The sequence below is a fragment of the Palaemon carinicauda genome, chromosome 11 (genome assembly GCF_036898095.1).
Source record: "Palaemon carinicauda isolate YSFRI2023 chromosome 11, ASM3689809v2, whole genome shotgun sequence".
NCBI classification, from domain to species: domain Eukaryota; kingdom Metazoa; phylum Arthropoda; class Malacostraca; order Decapoda; family Palaemonidae; genus Palaemon; species Palaemon carinicauda.
The window spans coordinates 125,641,676-125,668,911 of NC_090735.1; the positions used below are offsets into that span (position 1 = coordinate 125,641,676).

The following is a 27,236-nucleotide window of genomic DNA, read 5'->3' on the forward strand; positions in this document are numbered from 1 at the left end:
AAGTGTTTAGTGACAGGACGTCTTAAGGCCCCTCGTGAATATGGCAGGAGGCCTATCGTTGAAGGTTTTTACCGAGCCTCTTCAAAAGGGTAACTAGTGCTTAAGAAATGTTAGGGTTGAGAGAGAGAGAGAGAGAGAGAGAGAGAGAGAGAGAGAGAGAGAGAGAGAGAGACCATCAAGGAAATGATAGGGACTAAGGAGAGAAAGAGACAGTACTAAGGAAAATAGGAGAGAGAGAGAGAGAGAGGAGAGAGAGAGAGAGAGAGAGAGAGAGAGAGAGAGAGAGAGAGCGAGGAGCATCAATGAAATGACAGGACTGAGGAGAGAAAGAGAGAGACACAGGACTTAGAGAGAGAGAGAGAGAGAGAGAGAGAGAGAGGAGAGAGAGAGAGAGAGAGAGAGAGAGAGAGACCATCAAGGAAATGACAGGACTAAGGAGAGAAAGAGAGAGACACGGGACTAAGGAAGAGAGAAGAGAGAGAGAGAGAGAATCAAGGAAATGACAGACTATGGAGAGAAAAAGAGAGGACACAGGACTAAGGAAAAGAGGAGAGAGATACTAGGAACAAAAAGAAATAGGAGAGAGAGAGAGAGAGAGAGAGAGGGAGAGAGGGGAACAAAAAGAAATAGAACTGAGAGAGAGAGGAGACTACGAATAAAAGAGAGAGAGAGGGGCAGGACAAAGTAAGAGAGAGAGGAGAGAGAAAAGGCGTAGCTAAAAGCAACTAGGGTTTTCGAGGGGGCGATCGCAGTTATAGCAGGAAGTGACGTAATGGGGAGATTTTCTGTCGTAAACGGGGCCCACTTGTTGGGGCATAAACAGTGCCCTGGTTGTGACTGGCACTGGGCATCCCCTATTGGGCGAGTCTCCCCCCCCCCCCCCTCCCCCCCCTTCACCCTCCGATTCTTCAAAGGCCCATCACACACACATGTGATTTTTCTCATTGCTAACTATTCTGTGTTTAACGTTTTGTATGCAGCTTATGGTGATTTTGTAATAAACATATTTAATATTTATTTTAGTTTGTTTGATTTATAAGCTTTTTTTTTTTCCTTTTTGTAGTTCTATATCATGGTTTAGTTTTAATTTGTAAATATTTATTATAGTGACGTGTAAATTAATATTTATACAAAACTGGTAATAGTGATATATGTATATATAATAGTATATATATATATATATATATATACATATATATATATATATATACATATATATATATTATATATATAATATATATATATACATACATATATATATATATAATATATATGTATATATAAATATATAAATATATATATATATATATATATATATATATATATATAGAGAGAGAGAGAGAGAGAGAGAGAGAGAGAGAGAGAGAGAGAGAGAGAGAGAGAGAGAGAGAGAGAGAGAGAGAGATTATATATATAATGTATATATATCGAGAGAGAGAGAAAGAGAGAGAGAGAGAGAGAGAGAGAGGAGAGAGAGAGAGGAGAGAGAGAGAGAGGAGAGAGAGAGAGAGAAGAGGGGTACTGACAAAGCGAAAGAAAGATAGATAGATTATATTATCCAATTCGGTTTAATATTCTATCATTTGATTGGCTTCACAACTACCCTATTAAAAATCACGTAGAAGAAATGGCTGAAGTTTCTTCAAGTGTATTTTTCCACGGATTTATCAAAAGTTTCATAAGCGAAGCACTTGTGTACACACACACGTTGGGCTCAGTCATAGCCTTAAACCACGGTCTCCTTTGTTATCCCTCGAGGCTGCTGAATATCAGCTAAGAAAGGAAAATAAAAGGAATCTTGTGTTTTGATCAGATAATATTTGAAAGGAGCAATTGTCCTTCTTAGTCTTGGAATGTGCATTTAATGTTTCTCTTTCTAAATGCTGGAACTTTTTTTTGTCATTGTTTTTACTTTATAAACTTATTTTTTTATTTTTGTATATTTATTTTCTAACTTATTGAATAATAATCTTGTTTTTTTTTTATTTTGTATATTTATTTTCTAACTTGTTGAATGATAATCTTGTTTTTTATTATTATTTTGTATATTTAGTTTCTAACTTGTTAAATGATAGACTTTTTTTTTTATTATTTTTTATATTTATTTTCTAACTATTATTAAATGATAAACTATGATAAACTTGTGTTTTTTATTATTTTTTGTATTTATTTTCTAACTTATTAAATGATAAATTTTTTTTTATTTTGTATAGTTTTCTAACTTATTAAATGATAAACTTGTTTGTTTATTATTTTATATATTTATTTTCTAACTATTATTAAATGATGAACTTGTTTTTATATTTTATATATTTTATAACTTTTATTAAATGTAAGATTTTATTTATTCAGTGTTTCAGTATTTTATATATTGTTGAAATTCATTAATTGGTTTAACTTAATTTAACGGCTTTAAATTTGGTCGTATTGCTATTTTTTTATATTTAAATTTAATTAATTATTGTTAACATTTTTATCATTAAAAGGAGTAGCAAAATTAATAATCAGTCATTTTTAATGAAAACTACAAATATTTTTACCTTGGATGTTTAATGTGTGCATTTTCATGTGAATGGTCTTCCACTGTCTTGTGTTAGTTCTCTTGCTTGAGGGTACACTCGGGCACACTATTCCATCTCATTTCTCGTCCTCTTGTTTTGTTCAAGTTTTTATAGTTTATATAGGAAATATTTATTTTAATGTTGTTACTGTTTTTGAAATATTTTATTTTCCTAGTTTCCTTTCGTCACTGGTCTATTTTCCTTGTTGGACCCCCGGCCTTATAGCATCCTGCTTTTCCAACTAGGGTTGTAGCTTAGCAAGTAATAATAATGATAATAATAATGATAATAATAGTATGATTGATAGCGGAGGACAGCGATGGCTTTTATATATATATATATATATATATATATATATATATATATATATATATATATATATATATATATATATATATATATATAAAGTTACGTTTTATAAGTTTAATATCTGGTACATGACATCATTTGTATTCATCAGTATTGCATCAATGATAAATTACAAGTAATTTATTCGAAAGATAAATCAGAATACTGTATTGAACTATAACTAGTTTAAGAATAGGCCTACCTGTGCCAAAGAGGACAAGGCCAAGACTGCATTTATTCGAAAGATAAATCAGAATACTGTATCGAAATATAACTAGTTTAAGAATAGGCCTACCTGTGCCAAACAGGACATTTATTCGAAAGATAAATCAGAATACTGAAATACCACTATGTTAAGAATACGTCTGCCAAACAGGACAATGTTAATGCTAATTTAAACAATGAGTTAACTAGAAAAACCATTTTTTTAGAGGATAAAAGTAAATGTGGACGTACAGCAGCTGCCCCTCAACGAAGGAAAAGGTTAGCATGGTTATTATAAGCAAACTGTTCAGGAGAAAAACGAACTTCTCTCTCCCGCAGTAACAGGAGAAGGCCCTCATACACCACCCCCGTCAGAAGAGGTAGCTCTTGAGAAAGAGGAACCCTCTGTGTTTCTCGGGGTTACGGGGGGGTAGGGAGGGGGTAGTTGATAGGTTAAAAGTGTTGCCAGGTTTTCCAAATGAGAAAAAGGCCAACGTCTGATCAAATGCAGGTTAAAAAGGCCGAAAATATAGCATTTAAGGTTGAACAATTTCAAAAAGGCCAAATTTACGTATCTAGCACGAAGAAAAGGCCAAATTTGGATGTAGTGGGGTTTTTTTGGCCCGGAAAAGGCCAACCTGGTAACCCTGATTTAAGTTCTTAGTGTTATATTGGGTCGGTCCTATAAGGAAAGGGAGCAATGAGTTTATCCTAAAAGGTTCAGAAGGGGGAATTTCAAGTCCTAGGGGACTAGTTACCCCTCCCCTACCTTCCCTCAAAAACATATGGATCTGTTTAGGGAGATCTGTCCTTTCTTTGGAGTCAGGATTCGGAGGGAGTCCTCTGGTTATCGGAGAAAGACCTCCTCCTCCTCCACTACCTCCATCTCCCTCCTGCAAAGGTCCTTTTCACCTCTTAAGAAATCGTTATCCAATCCTTTGGTAGACATTGAAGGGTGTTATATACAATTGATGACACATCCTTCGAGTGCCACATTGGATTTACAGTTGTGTGCCCCTGGGCAGACTCGATTGAATCTTTATATGTTAAGTATGTATGTGACGTGATAGTGTGTGTGTATATATATATATATATATATATATATATTATATATATATATATATATATATATATATATATATATATATATATATATATATTATATATATATATATATATATATATATATATATTATATATATATATATATATATATATATATATATATATATATATATATATATATATTATATGTTATGTTTGTGTGTATTTATGTATATACTTTTTTATAAATAAATAGAACGTAGATGTTCTGTTATAATTCTAGATTGTGAATTTTACGCTCAACTTATATATATATATATATATATATATATATATATATATATATATATATATATATATATATATATATATATATATATATATATATATATATATATATATATATATATATATAATTTCCCAATACAGATAGATTTTTTTTGTTTACTAGTCGTCCAAGAATATTCGCCCCGTAAGGCATTGTGTTTTGAACGCAAATTGGAATTTAAGAGTAAGTTTACGCAAGGAACCATACAAATTTCAATTGTGTAAACGTAATGGGAATTGAGAAAAAAAAAAGTGGCCCCAATTGACCGCTGATATAGGTAATTACCTTTGCCCTTGCCTTTGCCATTCTCTTCCTAATCCTCTGGCCGTCTCGCACGGCGCCAAGTCCGTCTTGCGTTCGTTTCTCGCAAATAATTATGATTGATGTACTTGATTTAGTACTGCGTTATTAATACCAGAATGTGAAATTCTCCAATTGATTTAATTGATTTTATTAATTTATGTTGTTCTAATACGGTTTTTCTATAACGGCTAGGCTAATTAGAACTAGGTGAAATTATAGACGAAGCCGAAGTCATCTGTTCGTGGAATAGGACGATGTGGGTAGAGAGTAGATCTTTGGATCTGTCGTCATTTGAGGCCTGGCCTTAGCATTGCTGCCAAACGTATGACCACTCTAGTAGTCATAGGTTAGGTATGTCTTTCGACGAATGCTGAAAGGAGCTATTATCCTCCTGGAAATATTAAAATGATAACGAGCGCCTTTGAATTAAGTTTAACATAATTAGAAAGGCATCACTGGTTGCGTCGTCAGGAGAATCTACCTGTCGCCAATGAAGGGCATGGGCTCAAAACTCTGGCTCGCCAGGCTGACGCCGTTTGGTGCCCCTAGGATGCCAGTGTGCTTCATAAAGTTATTTTATGGTAACCCCATATTTGATGATATGCGTTAATTTAATTCAGATTTACCGCCTGTAAATGTATAAAAATAAATATTTATCATTTTCTCCCAATTGTAAATTCTTCTATTAATTATTATTTTTAATATAAATAAAGAAAAATTTGACAAATGTCATTCCACTTCCCGGTACAGAGGAACAACAAATATACCCAACGCCCGCATGAATTGGATAGTGCGTACCCTGTCAACCGTTTTCTAAAATTCAATAATTAGACCAATTTGCAAACAATTGGGGTGGGCCTATTGTTATGCTAATGGCCAATCTAGATAAATAGGTTGTAGGTTCGCCATGGGCACCAGCTTCCCCGTTGAGATACTATCACTAGAGTTATGGGGTCCTTTGGCCAGACAGTACTACATTAGATCCTTCTCTCTGGTTACGGTTATTTCCCTTTGCCTACATATACATCGAATAGTCTGGCCTATTCTTTTCAGATTCAACTCTATCCTCATACACCTGACAACACTGAGATTACCAAACAATTCCTCTTTACCCAAGGGGTTAACTACTGCACTGCAATTGTTCAGTGGCTACTTTCCTCTTGGTAAGGGTAGAAGAGACTTTAACTATGGTAAGCAGCTCTTCTAGGAGATGAACACTCCAAAATCAAGCCATTGTTCTCTAGTCTTGGGTAGTGCTATAGCCTCTGTACCATGGTCTTCCACTGTCTTGGGTTAGAGTTTTCTTGTTTGAGGGTACACTCGGGCACACCATTCTATCCAATTTCTCTTCCTCTTGTTTTGTTAGAATAATTATAGTTATATAGTAAATATTTATTTTAATGTTACTATGTTTAGAATATTTAATTTTTCCTTGTTTCCTTTCCTTACTGGGCTATTTTCTCTGCTGGGGCTCCTGGGCCTATAGCATCCTGCTTTTCCAACTAGGGTTGTAGCTTAGCATATAATAATAATAATGATAATAATAATAATAATAATAATAAATATAATTTTTACAATGCCGCGAAAAATATGTTCTTTAGTTCGTAATACGAAATGTTCGATCAATAAAATCAAGGGAAATATATCTATGAGCAAAATTTCTCCGTCAATATCCGTTGCCTGATGATAAAAAAAAAAAAGAAAATGTATCATTGAGACTCCAAGACCCTCCACTTAGTTAACTCCACTCGTATGCAGAGTCGAGATTACTTGTGTAAATGTTGGCTTGGTTTCTGATAATGTTTACCCATTGGATAAGGGTTTGGACGCATGCGCCATCTGTTATTGTTTGTGGGAACAACGTACAGGAGAGTAAAAACAAGCTCTCAGTTCTGCCTTGATTAAAGAATGATGAGATTTGAGTTTTTGTTCCAGAGAGAGAGAGAGAGAGATATTGTTTGTGTGAACAATGTACAGTAAAAACAAGCTCTGAGTTCTGCCTTGGTTTAAGAATGTTGAGTTTTGAGTTTTTGTTCCAGAGAGAGAGAGAGAGAGAGAGAGAGAGAGAGAGAGAGAGAGAGAGAGAGATATTGTTTGTGTGAACAATGTACAGTAAAAACAAGCTCTGAGTTCTGCCTTGGTTTAAGAATGTTGAGTTTTGAGTTTTTGTTCCAGAGAGAGAGAGAGAGAGAGAGAGAGAGAGAGAGAGAGAGAGAGATATTGTTTGTGTGAACAATGTACAGTAAAAACAAGCTCTGAGTTCTGCCTTGGTTTAAGAATGTTGAGTTTTGAGTTTTTGTTCCAGAGAGAGAAAGAGAGAGAGAGAGAGAGAGAGAGAGAGAGAGAGAGAGATATTGTTTGTGTGAACAATGCACAAGTAGAGTATTAGCTCTCAGTTCTGCCTTGATTAAAGAATGTTGAGAATTGAGTTTTTGTTTGTTTGAGAGAGAGAGAGAGAGAGAGAGAGAGAGAGAGAGAGAGAGAGAGAGAGAAGAGAATGATATAGTGGTGGAGACAAGGAAAGAAAAGAGAACTACAAAAGAGAGAAATAGGCTGACGGAGGACTAAGAGAGAGAGAGAGATAAGGTAAAAAAGAGAAAGTGATCGAGAAAGAAAGAAATAGGCCGACAGAGAGAGAGAGAGAGAGAGAGAGAGAGAGAGAGAGAGGTGGATGCGACTGGCAAGTTGCATTATAAAGATTTTAGATATCTTTATCTTTAAGACTCCATTTGCTCTTGGGTAGAGCGAGTTAGTTTAAACCTTTTATGACCTTGATTAACTTACTCTTTAATTCGTTTACCTTGTTACTGTTTACTACCATCCGCTGGAAGTCTGTTCCATGCATTTGCTATTATTATTATTATTATTATTATTATTATTATTATTATTATTATTAGCCAAGTTACAGCCCTTGTTGGTAAAGCTAGATGCTATAAGCCCAGGGGCTCCCACTGGGAAAAATAGCCCAATGAGGAAAGAAAATAAGGAAGTAAATAAATGATGAGAACAAATTAACAATAAATCATTCTAAAAACAGTAACATCGTTAAAACAGATGTGTCATATATAAACTATAAAAAGACTTATGTCAGCCTGTGCTACATAAAAAGGAAAATACCCCCTTGATGGATGTTGTACCTTTTCAATTCCAATTGGTGTTTGTTAGCTCTAGAGTGATTTGCGTTAAGTACGAGGCTGTTGTAGTCTACATTTGTTATTCCTTTTAAGAAATTTGAATGCCTATTGGCTGTCCCCTTAGTCGTCGAGTTTGGAGATCAATTAAGTTCAAACGTTCCATCCTCCGTCTATATCCAAATTGCCTTTATGTGGGACTAGCTTGTACTGGTTCCAGTCTATCTATATCCTTTTTGAATATTGGTGCCCAAAATTGGACTCCGTATTCTAGATGGGGTCTTTCTAGTCATTTGTACAGCGGTAGTACAGTGTCTGTTTCTTGTATTTTAATTCTCTTTCATGTAACCTATTAGTTTTTGTGCTTTCGTTTCAGCAAATTCTTGCTGATGATGATACCGAGATCTTCCTCCTGGTCCACACCTTCTAGTTCATTACCCAGCAGTAATCTTATTGTGGGTTACTGTACCCTATGTGCATGAATTTACATTTCCCACAGTTGAAAGGCATTTGTCATTTTCTGGACCATTCTCCTAGCTTCATTAGATCTTCTCTTAAGGCTTCTACGTCTTCTGAGTTCACAGCATTTGTGCCTAGTTTAGTATCGTCGGCAAATTTGACTATTTTACTAGTTAATTCTAAATCTGTCGTTAATGTAGATCAGAAATAGCAATGGGGCAAAGACTGATCCTTGAGGTACTCCGTTTGTAAAAGCTACCCTCTCTGAAGCTTCTCCATTGAATTCAACTCTGTTTTCTGTTTGTTAGCCAATCTTCGATCCATTCAGCTGCTCGTCAATGATGCCTAATGCTCTAATTGTGACCATTAATTTTTTATGAGGAATTTTGTCAAAAGCATTTTGAAAGTATAGGTATATAATGTCTATTGCTATGCTTTTGATGCTCTTTAACCTGTTTTAATCCTTTTACCCCCAAAGGACGTACTGGTACGTTTCACAAAACTCATCCCTTTACCCCCATGGACGTACTTGCAAAAAAATGCTACAAAAAAATTTTTTTTGCATATTTTTTATATTTTTTTGAGAAAATTCAGGCATTTTCCAAGAGAATGAGACCAACCTGACCTCTCTATGACAAAAATTGAGGCTGTTAGAGCAATTTAAAAAAGAAAATATACTGCAAAATGTGCTGGGGAAAAAAAATAACCCCTGGGGGTTAAGGGTTGGAAATTTCCAAATAGCCTGGGGGTAAAAGGGTTAAAGTATAAGAGTGCAGTGTAGTTGGAATTAATACTTTGGATATGAAAAAAATTATTAGTGTAGTTGTGATGTAGTTTTTGGTGGTGATATTTTTCAGATAATCGAAGATTCCAAAGTTAATAGTGTCATGAATTTTATGGTAAAATTAGAATTTTGAGAATGTAACCAATCATTCTAATTCTAGAATGATTGGCTACATTTTCAAAATTCGAATTGGAAGACCCAGGCCTACGTGGCTTAGGACTATAAAGCGCGAAGTAGGAGATGATAAATGAAGTATTGGATTAAAAGCTCAAGACAGAGAAGACTGGCAAAAATCTAACTGAGGCCCGTTGCGCCAATAGCCGTAGTAGATGATGATGAGCCAATAATTGGTACATTTATTCCTGCTTTCCTTGTTCCTTATTGTTGTGCAACCTCAATTTTATTTCATAGTGCCACTGTAAAGTATTCTCCAGTGGCATCCTTTGTGGTGAACGACCTTTCTGGCCTTGCGGGTGAATTGCATCAAACCAATCTTAGAATCATTGAGATCATCCATGAAGTTTATAATTAATGCAATTCACTAAAAAAAAGTAAAATATTTAATTTTCCACCATTTTCCTTTACAGTGTTGGGCCTAACGTGCTATTGTGAAAATTACTGTCCCAGTCATGAAGTTTTCAATGGGACTTGCGAGGCGAAGCCGGATGCCTTTTGCTTCAGCGCTGTTAGTCTGGCTTACGATAGCGAGCTCGGAATCTGGAAGGAGGAGCGCACCTATGGATGTCTGGGAGCGCAGGAGCTAGGGTTAATGCAGGTAAGTTAGTACGATCATATTTCCTACGAGAGTATACTATTGATAAACAGTACCAGTACTACGTTACATAGGAGAGGTTAATCATGTAATTTTATACAAGCTGCAGTTCAATATAGATTATGGGGAATCCTCATAAGAAATGCGATAGGGGTTCCTCAGGGTAGTGTTCTTGGCCCATTACTTTTCATACTATGTACACATGATATGTAGTGTGGCTTAGAAAACAAGCTCATTACATATTTAAAGGTTTAAAGGCCGTTCATGAATGGCAAAGGTAAGAGACAGTGACATTGCTCCATCAAGCAGGACAATGCCCTAGAGACTGACCATATATACATATGATCAGCGCCCAAGCCCCCTCTCCACCCAAGCTAGGACCAAGGAAGGCCAGGCAGTGGCTACTGGTGACTCAGCAGATAGACTTATAGGCTCCCCCAAATCCCCCATCCTTAGCTCACAAGGATGGTGAGGTTGCAGCGACCAAAGGAACTAACGAGCTTGAGCGGGACTCGAACCCCAGTCTGGCAATCACCAGACAAGGATGCTACCGCCAGGCCACCACTCTCTTTGCATAAATGCCATCTCTGGAATATAGATCTCGGGTTGCTGAATCCCTTAATGGAGATACTGTATTGCAAAGATTGGTGCATGGTGCAAATTATGTAGCATGAAGTTGAATCCTAACAAAACTCAAAAGTACGATTGTAAGTAGGTCGAGGGCAGTGGCTTCTCGACATCCGGATCTTAGCATGGATAATGAATCTTTAACTCTGTATGACTTAAAATTGTAGGTGCAATTTTCGATAACAATTTACTTTTGAGAAATGCATTAGGTCTGTATCTTCTAGAATTTCACAAAAAAATCGATTTCTTGCGAAAGTCTTTCAGTGATCAGTCTATTCAGAAGTGTTTTGATTCTTTCATTCTACCTTATTTTGAGTATTGTTCTCCTGTCTGGTCTCCTACTGCTAATTCTCATTTTAATTTGGTGGACAGGATCTAACGGGCTATTAGAGTTCTAATTCCTGATCTGAATGAGGGTAAAAGTATTTAAAACTTAATTGATAAGGTTTATGAAGCTTAAATTCTGTGTTGAGTAACAGAGATGCTTGAAAAAAATAGAATGCCTTTATTGTATTCTTTAGTAGTAATGTCAGACTGGAAATGAAATGAAAATATAAGTGAAGCTTACAATTAGATATAGGTATAGAAATTTAATGTAAGAAGTTGGTCATAAGCTCATCAGTTAATTTTTCACTTGTTACAACAAAAAAAAACTGAATTTTCCTTTAATTTTTGTTAATTTGTCTATTTACTTTTCAGTGCAAAGCTTACTTAACTCAACATGATCGACCCAAAAATATTTCGTGCTGCAACGAGTATAACTTGTGTAATGCAAATTTGAGACCTGTGTTGGATGTCAACCCTCCAATAACTCCGTCGACCCCCGAGATGTTCCCAGAGAGCTTACTCTTGGTCACCTTGCCTTTAGCCTTTGTGCTGGTGCTGGCTGTAATCATGTCATTTTGGTACAGGTGAGTAACTTGGTTGTTTTTAATTCAGGGCTAATTGTATCCATATGAGATTATGGATGCATGATATACTTTTGCTTTGGCTTATGTCAGTTGTCATGAAAATATATAGTATGCTCATTCTAAAGAGACGAGAGATAGAGATTAATGAAAAGCTGAGAGATGAACAAGCGGGATTTAGAAAAGTTAGAAATTTTACTGACCATTCATTTTAAGACGTACAACAATGTGTAGAATATAGAAATCCACTCTTGGGATTTGTGGACTATGAAAAAGTCTTTGATAGTGTGCACCAGCCAATTTTGTGGAGATTCCTTTGTTATTATGGAGTTCCTGTTAAGTGTGTAAATTTGATTGTGTTCTTGAGTATAGCAAGTGCAAAGTTAATGTTAATGGAGTCCTATCAAATGAATTTCCTTTGAACAGTAGTGTACTCCCAAGAGAATGTGTTATCACCTATGTTATTTTTCCTCCTCATGGATTTTGTAATGCATAGAACAGTTGGGGATGGTGGAGAATGATTGGACTGTATTGGTAATAGGAAATTAGCTGACCTAGAGTATGCTGATGGCACTTTCCTAATTAGCAGAACACCATAGGATTTCTTATGCATCCCTAACAGAATGCATAGAATATCACATGAGGTTGGGCTCAAGATAAAGAGAACAAAGACAGAGAGATGAGCAATGGAAGATGAGGTAGAATCATTTCAATATTTAGGAAGCAGTAGGGTCTTTAGAATTAGAGTTTAGTGAAAGATTGAAAAAATGAAATCAGAGAATGGCCAGGGTAAGTAAAATCTTGAAATTACTTAAAAATCAGGCTATATACAGTATCAGTTTAGTGAGATTGGTGTTACAGTATGGACATGAGTCATGGTATGACAATGGAGCAATATCCAACAGATTTTGTAGATTTGAGAACAAAGTCTTTTGAAGAATATTGAGAGTTGATTGGTAGGACAGGAATAAAAATGAAACCAAGAGAGATTACTCGATTTCCATTTGTGAACGAGATCATGGTGACTGGTAAATGGAGATGGTTTGGGCATGCTCTTTGCATTCCCCAAGAGAAATTAGTTCACCAAACTTGTGATTGGCTTCCGCTAAAAGAGTTGGCCGAGGACTATGAAGTGTGAAATAAAGGTTAAAGGTATCTGGTTTCAATTCCAGTTTTATCAGAGTAGATGCTCACCAGAATGTCTGCCGAGCAAGCCCAACACCCCAATGTGGTGCCCAAACACAGCAGTGGCCTCCCCAGTGAACAGTTTAAATCACGGTCCCGGGCTGGGGTCGATCTGCCGCCATGCAAATGCTAGGCAAACACGCGACCACTGTGCTAGGCAGGAGATGATGAATAGAGAAGTATTAATTTAAAAACTCAAGGTAGAGGCGACTGGTGAATCTAACCAAGGCTCTTTGCGTCAGTAGGCGTAGGAGAAGATAATGATTGTTGACATAGGTGTCAAAAGCAGTATTTAAATGGGTGGGAATTTTCTTCTTATTTCTTTACAATTTTTTTTTTTTTTTTGGTGGGGGGGGGATTTCGATGTGTAAATGACATTAACATTTTTTAGGAAAACTGGTATACATACTATACTATAGTTGCAAATTTATGCACAATACTGTCTTAAAGTGTTGTTTGGAGTACATTACTGTAATCTGAAAATAATTGATGAAAAGCAATTTTAGGCTGTTCAGTGAGAGAGGAGGAAAGCGATGTGTTTTGTGAATCCTGTGCTATCTTGGCTATCTTGACTATAATCCTTCTATTGTATGTCTTTCAGTATGCTGAGAAAAGAAAAACTTGGGATGCTTTTGTCTACACATACTCACAAACACTCAAGCTCTTAGTATAAGATGGTATTGTTACTGATGATGTGCATTTACTTTTTAGGTACAGACAGCGAGAAGGAAGAAGGCTTCAGTACTTCAAAGACCAAGTAGCTCCTAGGTGTGCGAGTATGTTTATGGGTCCAAATGATCATACACTTTCTGAGCTAATTGAGCAGTCTTCAGGCTCAGGGTCTGGACTTCCCCACTTGGTAGGTTTTAATGTGCCATAGCTTTTATTGGTAGGTTAAGTTAATTTTTGATAAGGTTAGGTTTATTTTTACAGAACTCTTTCTCCTATGGTTAATTTTAACTTGCCGAGAGAAAAATACACGTTTGTTCCTTCACTTACAAACTTTATGTTATATTTAGGGATCATCTTTTGGTGAAGCTGGAAGGTTAGTCATTATACTTTCAATGCTAGGAGACAACCCTACCTGACCGTTAGAGCGGTTAGAGTAGTGAGTGGCTTTGGAGTACCCTGCTACCTATATCTACTCATTCATCGGTGAACTACATCACTTTTTTTCTTTTGGCTTGTAGAGAACGGATGTATCTGCTCTCTCCTCCTCAAGGCTTGTCAAGATTATTCCCTTTATGCAATTCCTTTTCTTCTTTTCAGGTGTGACTGTTCCTTCTTTGATGCTTCCATGCATACCTGGCCTGGTCGCAAAGGGTGCTCATGCGATACCTTCGTGTCGTCGGCAGATACCAATCTTCATTCGTTGTGCCTGACCTGCAGGGGAGTGTCACTACAAGGAGGGTTCGCCCTGTGAAGAGTGTAGGTAGTGGCCTGCCTCTCAGTGGGAGAAATTTGGGCTTTGCAGGAAGAAGGCCAAGAGAGATCTCTCTCCACCAGGATCCTCCTCAGGGGCGAAGAGACCTCGTGCTTCTTCTTCTCGCACTCCTGCTTCTCTCTCCAAAGCTCCTCTTTGCTTGCCTTCCTCTGGAGGGCAGTTGAGTAGGAGCGCAGACCAACTAACTCCATGGCAACCTCGGTGTACTAAGGGGGTGGGTGTTTCCCCTAGAGGAGCACCTTCATCTCCAGCCACTGGGGAACTATTCTCCCTTTCAGATGTACTGCAGACGTGGCGGTCCATGGAAGTATCTGCACCTCCTTTCAAGGAAACTCAGTTTCAGCTCCGAGTGGCAAGGAGAGACCCTTCACCAGTTGCTTTGGCAGCTGACACCCTTGATGTCCGAAAGGTACCAGCACATAAATCTCTTGGAGATGAGAGCAGCTTTTCTAGCACTCCTGCAGTTCCATCTATTGCTGGCGGGGCACTCTTTAGTGCTAATGAGCAACAACACTACAGTGGTGGATAAACAAACAAGGCGGTATCTTTTCGTAGCCCCTGTGCCATCTAGCAGTAGAAATACGAAGAGTGACAAAACATTCGGTGACCCTATCAGCTTGCTTCATTCCCAGCAAGAGGAATGTACTCTTAGACAACTTGAGCAGAGCGACTTAGGTAATGGGCTCCGTATGGTCTTTGAATCCTCTCATAGCCAATAAAATCCCAACTTTGTGGGGTTCCCTGACCGTGGATGTATTTGCGACATCCCTGAACTTCAGGCTCCTGCTATATTGCTCCCCAGTCCCGAACCCTCAGGCTCTATGGCAAGATGCATTCTAACAATGGTGGGACAACATCGATGTGTACACTTCCCCATTCTGTCTGATGAGAAAAATACTCAACAACACTAGAGCATTCAACAGTCTAATGAGGACCCTCATAGCTCCACTATGGCATCATGCAGAATGGTTCCTGGGCCTTCTGCAACTCTTGGTAGGTATCCCAAGAGAACTACCTTCACGACAAGATCTACTCAAACAACCACACGTGGACAACTTTCACAAGGCTGTCCCGTCTCTACGGCTTCACGCCTTAAGACTATCCAGCGTCTCCTCTCTGTGAGGCTTTTCGCTACAAGTTGCAAAAAGGATGTCTGGACACTTACGAAGACCGTCAGCCTCGTTATACCAGGCAAAGTGGACAGTCTCCTGTGGCTGGTGTCGAGGAAGGGGTATCTCTCCCCTCAATGCCACTATTCTGGTAATATCAGAGCTTTTTTGTATACCTTCGGGAGAAAAAAATCCTTTCGGTTCGGTTAAAGGGTATCGCTCGTCCTTAAGCCTAGCCTTTAAACTGAATGGATTAGACCTTTCCTCTTTGCTGGAGCTTTCCTTACTCATATGGAGTTTTGAGATCACTTGCCCCCAGTCGGAAATAAGACAACCTCCCTGGAACGTGGTTCGTGTCTTGATGTCCTTCGGACCATTACACTATGCAACAGACTGTAATCTCATTTTGAAGATGGCGTTCCTGCTCGCTTTAGCCTTACAAAGAGAGTCAGTGAACTTCATGGTCTCTCATACGACAAAGCTCATTCAAGGGGATGGGGGGATGTGACTCTTGGCTTCGTCCATGAGTTCATTGCAAAGACTCAAAATCCGGGGGGTACTGTACCCTTTATTTGGGCCATTTCAGATTAAGTGTCTACGTCCTGTAATCAATGACCCAAGTCAGTTGTTACTGTGCCCAGCGAGAAGTTTGAGATATTATCTTAAATGCACTGCAGCAACTCAGCCCTCAGCTGCCATCCCCAGCCCTCAGCTGCCATCCCTGGGTAGAATTAAGATGAGGGTCACCAATAACACCATTTCATCATGGATGCGCAAGGTTATAGACTCTGCTCTAAATCCTGCTTCTCCTCCAGCTCGACAACCTAGAGCTCACGATGTCAAGGGCATCAGTACGTACCTGACGTTTGAACACAACTTTTCAGTGTTGCAAGTGTTACAAGCAGGCGTGTGGAAGTGTCAGACGACCTTCGCCACCCACAATTTTAATTTTCAAGACGTGACCTACAGGAGAGTCTACAGTTTACATTTTCTATCAGCCCTGTGGTGGCTACACAGCAAATGGCTTGAGAATACCTCGGGCTCCTTGTTGGAGAAGTAGCAGATGGTTTTGTTTTATCATCCTCTCTCTTGGGGAACAGCACTGTGGGTCCCTCTGCAAGCTGGCCTCATCCTCTGCCGGTAGTAACCATTTCCCTTGTGTAATCTAGTATAGTTATTTTATACTTGTACACGTCTCCAATGCTTCCCGCGAGGTAGGCATTGGAAAACTTTTATATATGTAAGGAACATTCTATTTTTAACATGGAATATACTATGCTTACCCAGACATTCATATGCTATCACTAACAACCAAACAGGTTGTGCAGGCTGCTGTCATACTCACTTGTGTATTATTTTGCGGGGTCTCAAGGTTCTTTTATAGATACAGTCTAATACTGTACAGGGAGCACCCAGGTCAAAGACCAAGCTAGTCGTTGGACTTACCACCCTCCCAAGGGCGAGTCATCCCTATAAATAACGTAAGCTTTGTTAGTGAAGGAACAAATGACAAATTTGGAAATAATTTGTATTTTTCCTAATACAAAGATGTAGATATTTATATAAATTGTCCTGCCAACATCTGTCCCCTGATAAGTCCTGCCTGCAGTCAAAAAGTTATGTAGTTCACCGATGAGTGAGATAAATAGGTGGCCGAGTAACCCCCCCCCCCCCCCCCACCCACCATCAAACCCCTACCTTCCCTGCTATAACAGTGGGGTAAAGGTTGCACCTCGCATTAAAAGTCTAATGGCTAACCTTCCAGCTTTGCCAAAAGATAATCCCTCTAAACAACTACGGGTTTGTATTAGTTAGGAAAAACTGCCAATTATTTTGAAATTTTAATATAGAAAAATACTACCCTTCCTTTTATAATTTTTTTTTTTTTCATTTTTCTTCAGGTTCAACGTACTATTGCCAAGCAGATCCAGCTGATGCATAGTGTTGGCAAGGGGAGGTATGGGGAAGTATGGCTCGGTCAGTGGCGAGGTGAAAAGGTTGCTGTGAAGGTCTTCTTTACAACTGATGAGGCGTCATGGTTCAGAGAAACTGAAATTTATCAGACAGTTCTACTGAGGCACTCCAATATTTTAGGTGGGTTTCTCATTTAATGTTTATAACCCGAGTACTGTCTACTGTTTCTCGATTATTTGCTTTCTCTATTTTAATCTTGTTTGAGAATGTAGTAGGACCTCAACTTAAAAACTTGATAGTTTCCAAGAAGCTGTTTGCAAGTCTTAATTGTTTGCCTACAATTTCCAGCTACAAAAGTCAGCAAATAATCCTGTCCATACGAAATAAATTTCAAGTTATTGCAAATGTTATTTTGCTTACTGTGTTAAATGGTAAAATATTATTTTATTACAGTTCAGTATATGAACTTTTGATGCATTATTTGAGATTTATTATTTCCGTTGGATTTGTGTTTGTATTTAAAAGTTTCAAGTTGAGGACTGTCTGTAGTTTTAATATGGATATTTTTCTAAGGAATGATTCTTTCCATGTGAAGGTTTAAATAAATGCAATAGCTTAGAATCTTGCTTTTATATAACTTTCATTTTTGTATGTTAACATAGTTTTAGGCTGAAGCTTTTTGCCTGTACCACTATAAGCTCTGTTAAGAATAAAATAAAAGGATTTGTAGAATAAAAGAGTTGGATGCTGTTGCTAGTCTATAATTTTGTAAATGCATTGTTTTATTATTATTGGAGAAGCAGAACTAAGTAAAATCCTTGAGAGAACCTTAACCCTTATACCCCCAGGCTATTTGGAAATTTCCAACCCTTAACCCCCTGGGGGTTATTTTTTTCCCAGCACATTTTGCAGTATATTTTTTTTTTAAATTGCTTTAACAGCCTTAATTTTTGTCATAGAGAGGTCGGGTTGGTCTCATTCTCTTAGAAAATGCCTGAATTTTCTTAAAAAATTATCAAAAATATGAAAAAAATAATTTTTTATAGCAGTTTTTTGCAAGGACGTACCGATGCGTCCATGGGGGTAAAGGGATGGCTTTTGTGAAACGTACCAGTACATCCATGGGGGTAAAGGGATGGGTTTTGTGAAACGTACCAGTACATCCATGGGGGTAAAGGGATGAGTTTTGTGAAACGTACCAGTACGTCCTTTGGGGGTAAAAGGGATAACAAAGCTAGTTAACCTTCTCGGCTTCTTGAATACGCAGACAGTTGAGAGAAATGAAATCTCAAAATTTCCTACTTGTGTACCGACTTGGCTGAAGACAAATGGAAGCGCCTTGGTTTGTCTTCCCCAATATTCTAATTTTTATGGATTGCATGGCCACCTCTCTTCCTAAACATTTGAAACATAGAAGTATTAGTTGCTTGATTTATGTCAGTCTTATTTATGTACGAACTGGTAATGCAACCGAAATTATCCGGAGATATGGGACCAGAACATAGCCAGAGGTGCTACTATTTAGGACATATTTGATATTGATAATCTTGTTTGGCAGGTCATGTTTTAGCGAAACCTATTAAAGGGGCTCAGTCATAACAAGTTTCTATGGTATTCTCATGAGCAACAGTTCAAATTTTTTCTAATGCTAATAACGCTTATAAAGTTATGGAGACTTTATCAATAACTTTAAAGTTTTAATAAATTGAGAAATGAAATTTTTGTTTTAGATTTAAATGAGTAAAATTATTTCATAGGAGATGCACTCATCATTTTTGGTTGATAGTGGTGTATTTCAAGTACACTGGAACTAGGTTTTTTTAATCTCATTATACTATAGTTTGTAACCATTTGTATTTTATTAAAGGTTTCAGACAATACATATGTTTTTATTAGTTTTAGAGTGAATACAATGATAAGACATGGGTGATTTTGATTACTAAATGGGCATAAGCTAAAAATTTTCAAGATATTAATTTACTTAGCATTATATAAAATCATACCTCATGTGAAGTAGTTTTTGAAATGCCTGTCAAGAAATGATAGGAAAAATTAATTTCTCCCTTTCTCTGCAATTAAAATTTATAATCTTAATTGAGTCTAGGTTGCCTAAGTGAATTTTTAGAGGGGTAAAAACAACTTAACTTGAGGTATGACTAATTTTCAAGCCTACTAAAACCTTTTTCTTGATTATATAGCGCTTATTGTGCTGGTGGTCTTAAATGTCGAAATTATTTTTACGTTTCCGAATGTTGTAATCTTTCACTGTATCCATTCTTCAGGCTTCATTGCTGCAGACATAAAAGGGACAGGATCTTGGACTCAGATGTTACTCATTACCGATTACCATCCCTTGGGCTCGTTGCACGATTACCTGCAGACTACCACCTTGAATTACACAAATACAATTCGCTTGTCATTATCAGCAGCTTGTGGTTTGTCCCACTTACACACAGAAATTTTCGGGACTAAAGGGAAACCCGCCATTGCACACAGAGATATAAAAAGTAAAAACATCTTGGTTAAAAGGAATGGTGAATGTTGCATAGCCGATTTTGGCCTAGCAGTCAAATACGTAAGGTAACTTTTAAATGCTTTTTTTTTTCTCTTAAAACTGGGTAACGGGCACATTTTTCTTTTCATACTTAATGCAGTAATACATAATTGTTTGATTTTGTTACATTACTGAATGTAGCCTAGTCAAAAAATTTGCATGATAAATTTTAACACTTTTATTATTATTATAATTATCATCATCATCATTATCTGACTGGGGAAAACTTAGGATTAGTTTAAGGTACTGTAATAATAGGTATGTACTATATTGTCGTAATACAATACATTTTGAAATTCTATACAATAATTATTTATATCTACCATTATTATGATTTTAGGTAATTCTTAAATTTCTATCCACAGCGAAAGTAACGAGTTAGACTTTGGCACCAACCCTAAAGTGGGAACTCGTCGTTATATGGCTCCGGAAGTCCTAAATGAAACTATAAATACAAGCTGTTTTGAATCTCTCAAAATGGCCGACGTGTATTCGTTCGGACTAGTTTTATGGGAAATAAGTAGAAGGTAATAAATAGTTTATTACAGTACTGTACAGTGGTTGATTACTTTATACAGTACTGTACAGTGTTTGATTATTTTATACAGTACTGTACAGTGTTTGATTACTTTATTACAGTACTGTACAGTGTTTGATTGCTTTATACAGTACTGTACAGTGTTTGATTACTTTATTACAGTACTGTACAGTGTTTGATTACTTTATTACAGTACTGTACAGTGTTTGATTACTTTATACAGTACTGTACTGTACAGTGTTTGATTACTTTATACAGTACTGTACAGTGTTTGATTACTTTATACAGTACTGTACTGTACAGTGTTTGATTACTTTATACAGTACTGTACAGTGGTTGATTACTTTATGCAGTACTGTACAGTGTTTGATTACTTTATACAGTACTGTACAGTGGTTGATTATGCAGTACTGTACAGTGTTTGATTACTTTATACAGTACTGTACAGTGTTTGATTACTTTATACAGTACTGTACAGTGTTTGTTTTCTTTATACAGTACTGTACAGTGTTTGATTACTTTATACAGCACTGTAGGCTACATAGGTACATAGAATGTTTTCATTTTATCAGTCTTTGGTATATTGAGGCAATTGTTTTGCTAAGCCCATAAATCATGTGTTGCTGTCCCACACCAAAATAGCTACTTATGCCCCTTTAACCCTTTTACTCCCGGGCTATTTGGAAATTTCCAACCCTTAACCCCCAGGGGTTATTTTTTTCAAGCACATTTTGCAGTATATTTTTTTTAAATTGTTCTAACAGCCTTAATTTTCGTCATAGAGAGGTCAGGTTGGTCTCATTCTCTTGGAAAATGCCTGAAATTTCTCAAAAAAATTATCAAAAATATGCAAAAACAAATTTATACAGCAGTTTTTTGCAAGGACGTACCGGTACGTCCATGGGGGTAAAGGGATGAGTTTTGTGAAACGTACCAGTACATCCTTTGGGGGTAAAAGGGTTAACACTGACTTGACATTAGTCTAGTCATGATGACCAATTTAAAGATCACTGCTGCTTTTTTTATTTGCATTGTCCTTTTACCTTCTTTATCCATATTTCTTTTCCTTTTACCTTCTTTATCCATATTTCTTTTCCTTTTACCTTCGTTATCCATATTTCTTTTCCTTTTACTTTCTTCATCCACATTTCTTTTCCTTTTACCTTCTTCATCCATATTTCTTTTCCTTTTACCTTCTTCATCCATATTTCTTTTCCTTTTACCTTCTTTATCCATATTTCTTTTCCTTTTACCTTTTTATCCATATTTCTTTTCTTTTTACCTTCTTTATCCATATTTCTTTTCCTTTTACCTTCTGTATCCATATTTCTTTTCCTTTTACCTTCTTCATCCATATTTCTTTTCCTTTTACCTTCTTTATCCATATTTCTTTTCCTTTTACCTTCTTTATCCATATTTCTTTTCCTTTTACCTTCGTTATCCATATTTCTTTTCCTTTTACCTTCTTCATCCATATTTCTTTTCCTTTTACCTTCTTTATCCATATTTCTTTTCCTTTTACCTTTTTATCCATATTTCTTTTCTTTTTACCTTCTTTATCCATATTTCTTTTCCTTTTACCTTCTGTATCCATATTTCTTTTCCTTTTACCTTCTTCATCCATATTTCTTTTCCTTTTACCTTCTTTATCCATATTTCTTTTCCTTTTACCTTCTTTATCCATATTTCTTTTCCTTTTACCTTCTTTATCCATATTTCTTTTCCTTTTACCTTCGTTATCCATATTTCTTTTCCTTTTACCTTCTTCATCCACATTTCTTTTCCTTTTACCTTCTTCATCCATATTTCTTTTCCTTTTACCTTCTTTATCCATATTTCTTTTCCTTTTACCTATTTTATCCATATTTCTTTTCCTTTTACCTTCTTCATCCATATTCCTTTTCCTTTTACCTTCTTTATCCATATTTCTTTTCCTTTTACCTTCTTTATCCGTATTTCTTTTCCTTTTACCTTCGTTATCCATATTTCTTTTCCTTTTACCTTCGTTATCCGTATTTCTTTTCCTTTAACCTTCTTCATCCATATTTCTTTTCCTTTTACCTTTATCCATATTTCTTTTTGTTTGAATGCTGAAATTTTCCTTACAGGTGTGCAAGTGAAAGTGGAGAGAAACTGCTGATGGCCGAAGAATATCAACTCCCATACCACGAACACGTACCACCAGATCCATCTTTTGATGATATGCATGAAGTAGTTTGTGCTAAAGGAATCAGACCAGACATACCTTATCGTTGGAATTACAATGAGGTGAGTAAATACGACGGGGCAGATAGTTTGTCGAAACTGTTAGGGAGGTTTCTTTAATTTGTACAGAAAAAAGTCTTTATTTTTTCCATCTGGCAGTCTTAAAACAAGTTTTTTTTCTATATGAAAGAACTTGGTGCTGGTTTAGTAGTAGGCCTTGTTGCTTAATTCCATAAATAAAATAAAATCTGTGTAATTATCTAGAATTTCCTCTGTACAAATATACTAACATGTTTGTGTATTGCCTGAATTATGAAATGGAATTATGTAATTCACTGTGAAGTAGTTAATTGCTTACAACTTCTAATTTTATGTTTGTACTGTTTTACCTAGAGTACTTTTGTTTATTCTATTATATAATTCCTTTTTGTATGTAGAAATTTAAAGTACAGCATTCTATTGGGTTAAATTCTTTATAAAGTAAATTGTAATTAGGTTTTACAGTAGTTGAATATTTTGATGGAATATTTGTCCTTATAAAGGCTGGGAGGAACATAGAGAATAGAGGTCCCCTTTTTTGTTTTTGTTTCATTTGTTGATGTCGGCTACCCCCCAAAATTGAGGGAAGTGCCTTGGTATACGTATGTATGTATGTATAAATACTGTTCAGGAATTAACTAAATGGAAGACAACCTGTGAATAGTGGATTTCACGCGCCTTTGCTTTATACACGACACCCAAAAGGTGCTCGCGCGAGGGTTGTAACCTCAGCATTCCATGCTTTTATCTTTTTCTGGTGTAATTGGAAGGTTTTATCAGAAAAGGTATATAAGAAGGACTCTTTTCACCGGCCGCCACAGGTCGACCCAGAAAATACTGTTCAGTATCCATTCCCATTTTTCTTAAATGATTTTTTTCTTTCCAGATTTTGAAAGCTATGGGCAAAGTCGTCCAAGAGTGCTGGCATGCCAACCCTGCAGCTCGTCTAACGGCACTGAGAGTGAAGAAGACTCTTTACAAGTTGCCGGTTCCTGAAAGTACCAAGATTGTTTAACGAGGAATACGCTTTCCTAGGAACACTGAAATCATAATCAAAGAACATGGTGTACAGTTTTCACTGGACCATAACTAGATGTAATTTTGTATGAGTCACTCATATTTAGGAGCAGTGAAAAATGAAGGGGATGAACACTACTGTGACATCAAGATAACGTTGTCACTGTTTAGGAGGGCTTTTGATAACCAAGCATGCCTATGAGATAGAAAAGTTTCTTTTTTTTTTTAAATACAATATGTGGAAATGTCTAAAGTTGCATAATGCAAATACTGAATGAACAGTATGTGATAGATTATAAATGAAATAACTAAACTATAATTCAATTACTATAGTAGGCTTGTTATGTTGGGAAAGATTAGATTTCTCCATAGATACTGCTATGATGTACCTTTTATCTATAGACATGCACTTTATCACAGCCCCTTGAATTTATCTTGGAACACTACCCACATGTTTTTATCCCATTCAAAACCATGAGTGTGACTTAATACTAATAAGTGCCTGGTAAGAAATAGATATTGAAATGGTACAAGTGTATAATATTGTGTAGCTTAAGTGTGTTGATATTATTCAGGTTTGAAGTTGTATGCAACGATGTGAGAAAAACTTTTTTTAGTCATATGCATTGTCATAAAAAATGGAAAGGCTTTCATTCTCTGATGAAATTTTACATATCGTTATATATTTTGGGGGGGTGTTGAAATGGTGCCTGGTGGAGATAGACAGAATGCTTATTACCATCCATTAATGAATAATGCGATGTTTTTAACCTCGGAAAACTGGTAGATATTGTTATATCCCTTATAGGGAGATTAACAATTAACGTTTCTACCGGATCTATTTTTATCGCTTTTCTCCGCATTATACAGTATAGTATACCTTTGGTTACCTCCATTTTATGAACTAATTTTAAGGATGCGAAAATATTACTCCGGTTGTCGTCTGCTATTTCTTTTAGGGGTAACAGAGAGAGGTTACTTTTGCACTTAGTACATGAAGTACAATTGCTTCCAGAGATACTTTTCCAGTAATGCTACTAAAATGTCATACTGTGCCTTTTATTAGGTATATTGTGTTAATCAGTACAGTACAAGGTATACTACTTAGTTTTGCCTTTTTTGTGGCCTTTGTTGAAGATGCTGCTTTGAGACTCCTAGTTTGCAGCAAACAGCTGATAAGGTAAGCAAACTGGATTTCACTTTGTAATGCCGAAGAATTTAGTTTCGTGTAGATATTCTTTTAAACGGTAAGAAAGAATGAGGAGGAGGAGGAGTGTACGTTTCTGGCACAAACGGTGGCAAATTGATTTGCTATGAGCTCCAAGTGATGTGCCTTTTATAGTTTCCTCTCCCAGCGAGATATTTTGAACTGAATACAATAGTCATTTGTGAAGTTTAGGAATATATCGTAGAATAATCTTAAAATGATTAATACAGTATCATTGCTATATAATTGTATGTGCAAGGATGTTAATATAGCGAATGAACTTAATATCATCAGTCAAGAATATGTAGTTTAGTGTGTTTGCTCTCATTACACATGGAATTTGTGATGTTTTGTTGTGTTCTAAGAGTTTTTGTTGAAAACCTTTCTCTGATTATTTTTGTACAGTATTTGATTTTTATGAATTGTTTATTGAATTAATTTGATTACTGAAATGTGCCTTACTTTATTTTTAATTTGTGCCAGCACTTTGTTGAGATTATAATTTGCAGTACAGGATTTTAATTCGAAGACTACATTTAATTGTCTATATTTTAATGACACTAATTGACGAGCACCATTTGAAAATTTTCAGAGTTTAAGCTTGGTATTGACTCTTTGTTTCTCGTCCATCACTTTCAAGAAATTGACCAAATATCTGATGCCTATTTACAATAAGTTTTGGTGTATGTTTACGTCCACAATGGCACAAATTCCATGTATGTACGTAAAAGAAATGTAACTATACAGTATTCAGGTTTAAAAGTGATTGTATTGAAAAGGTCTTCATTTCTGTGGTAAGGCTTTAGATGTTTCAGGGAACCTGCTCTTTGTTTCTGCAGTGTATTTCCTGTGTATCATATCGTATTCATGCAATTTATTTTCACTAACATTTGTCTAAAAGCCTCAAATATTCTATCCAAAGATGTTCCAGCACAAAAGATACTACACCACTATGAACTTAGGGCTTTAAATGTGCCATATTTTTATTAGTATTTTTTTTTATTTTCTTTTTTATTGTCTATGAATGATGTAACTGTTATTATTACAAGAGATTTTTAATTTTCTTTTCTATTCTGTCTTGTTATTAACACTGTTATTATTGCAAATGATTTCTAATAGTTTAGCATTTACACTCTACATCCACGAAAACTTAGATTAGTATGAGAAACGCTTGAATGGGACTGACATATCCATTGGATGTGTTGACTTGAAAGATGCTGTTGTTTTTCATATCTTTTTTTTCAAATGAATTTTTCTGGTTTCTTCTTAATTCTTTGTTCTAGTTTGTGATTTTTTTTATCGATATCTTTTAGTAATATTGAAGTACAGTATTTTTGTTTAATTATTTTTAATATGAAAAAAAAAAAGGTTAAAACTTTGGAAGACATTTCATAAAATTGTGAGTATAATGACAGTATTTATTCATGTCATCACAGTATTAATTTTTCTTACAGCTTCACGTCTTAAAGCATTAATAGTGAAGTAACATTGTATTTCTTCATTTCATATCAAATGCAATAGAGAATTGTGTCTGTTCTAGCATTCAATTTCGTGTGCCACCTTTTTTCACATCTGCCATTATCTCAGTGTTCAAATCATTAATTTTTCATTCATGTCATCTAAATATTCAAAACTTCATGGTTACGAGTAGCCCTGGAAAAGACTACGAAATTAGTGTGAGAATTAGCAAGTCATCTTGGCATTTTCTTGTCAATCGGTAGGTTATCAAAGGAGAGTTTTGCGGAAGCAGTCACAATATTTGTATTTTTTTAAATTGAATGGGAAATTTGTGAAATGAACTTTTTTTTTTTTTCCCAATGTGTAGTTGTGATCTGCAAGGGTTATAACCTCGTGTGATGTATGGTTTTTATATCGTACTGTTTATTATGATGGGTGCAGTACTTGCCATTATGTAAATATTACTGTAACAGAATTTTATTGTAAATAGTTAATTGAATCATAAATAACTTGGCCAGAACTATGTATGCGTTTCAGTCCGGGCTTGCTTTATTGTTATGGGCAAATGAAATTGCAAAGTTGAGATGTTCAGACTGCAATAAAGGGAAATGCTTAGGAGTAGTTGACTGATAATGTAGTAAATTTAGTATATACTGTACACTGTTATTTTTGCAATCACTGTTTTTATATGACTTGAAAGTTATAGCAATTCATCATAGAGGATTTCATAAACCCATAGGATCGGTAATGATGGGAACTGATAGAAATTGTTCATATCGTGACAGATGGTATTATAAATAAAAAGTTTTGGTAAGAATATGCATTGTCATTAACAATCTAAGGGTTACTTTTAAGGGGAGCAGTGCTCTCTGTGTCTTGTTTGGAGTTGGAAGTTTAAATGTGGCGAAAAGCTGTGAATCTTGTAAGCAAGGATCAGCCCAACCTATTTGAAGTATAGTAACTGGTGCACACTTTTATTGGGAAAACTTAAATCTTATACAAAAATAATGAAAAGAAACCAGTAGATCAACATAAACACCAACAGCTTGTGGGAGCAAGACTAAGAAAGCAGAATGTGAATTTGCATCTTACTTCAA

General features: G+C 36.0%; 1 protein-coding gene across 1 annotated transcript in view; it reads left to right on the forward strand.

Annotated features, from left to right (window-relative positions):
* Positions 1 to 26,956, forward strand: part of tkv (thickveins) — a 109,484-nt gene extending 82,528 nt beyond the window's left edge. The window contains exons 2-9 of the mRNA XM_068383357.1: positions 9,750 to 9,937; positions 11,261 to 11,472; positions 13,366 to 13,513; positions 17,109 to 17,301; positions 19,404 to 19,701; positions 20,041 to 20,202; positions 22,322 to 22,481; positions 23,344 to 26,956. Coding sequence (XP_068239458.1) covers positions 9,750 to 9,937; positions 11,261 to 11,472; positions 13,366 to 13,513; positions 17,109 to 17,301; positions 19,404 to 19,701; positions 20,041 to 20,202; positions 22,322 to 22,481; positions 23,344 to 23,472 — 1,490 coding nt within the window. The 3' untranslated portion in view covers positions 23,473 to 26,956. The remainder of the gene's footprint in view (positions 1 to 9,749; positions 9,938 to 11,260; positions 11,473 to 13,365; positions 13,514 to 17,108; positions 17,302 to 19,403; positions 19,702 to 20,040; positions 20,203 to 22,321; positions 22,482 to 23,343) is intronic.
* The last annotated feature ends 280 nt before the right edge of the window (positions 26,957 to 27,236 follow it).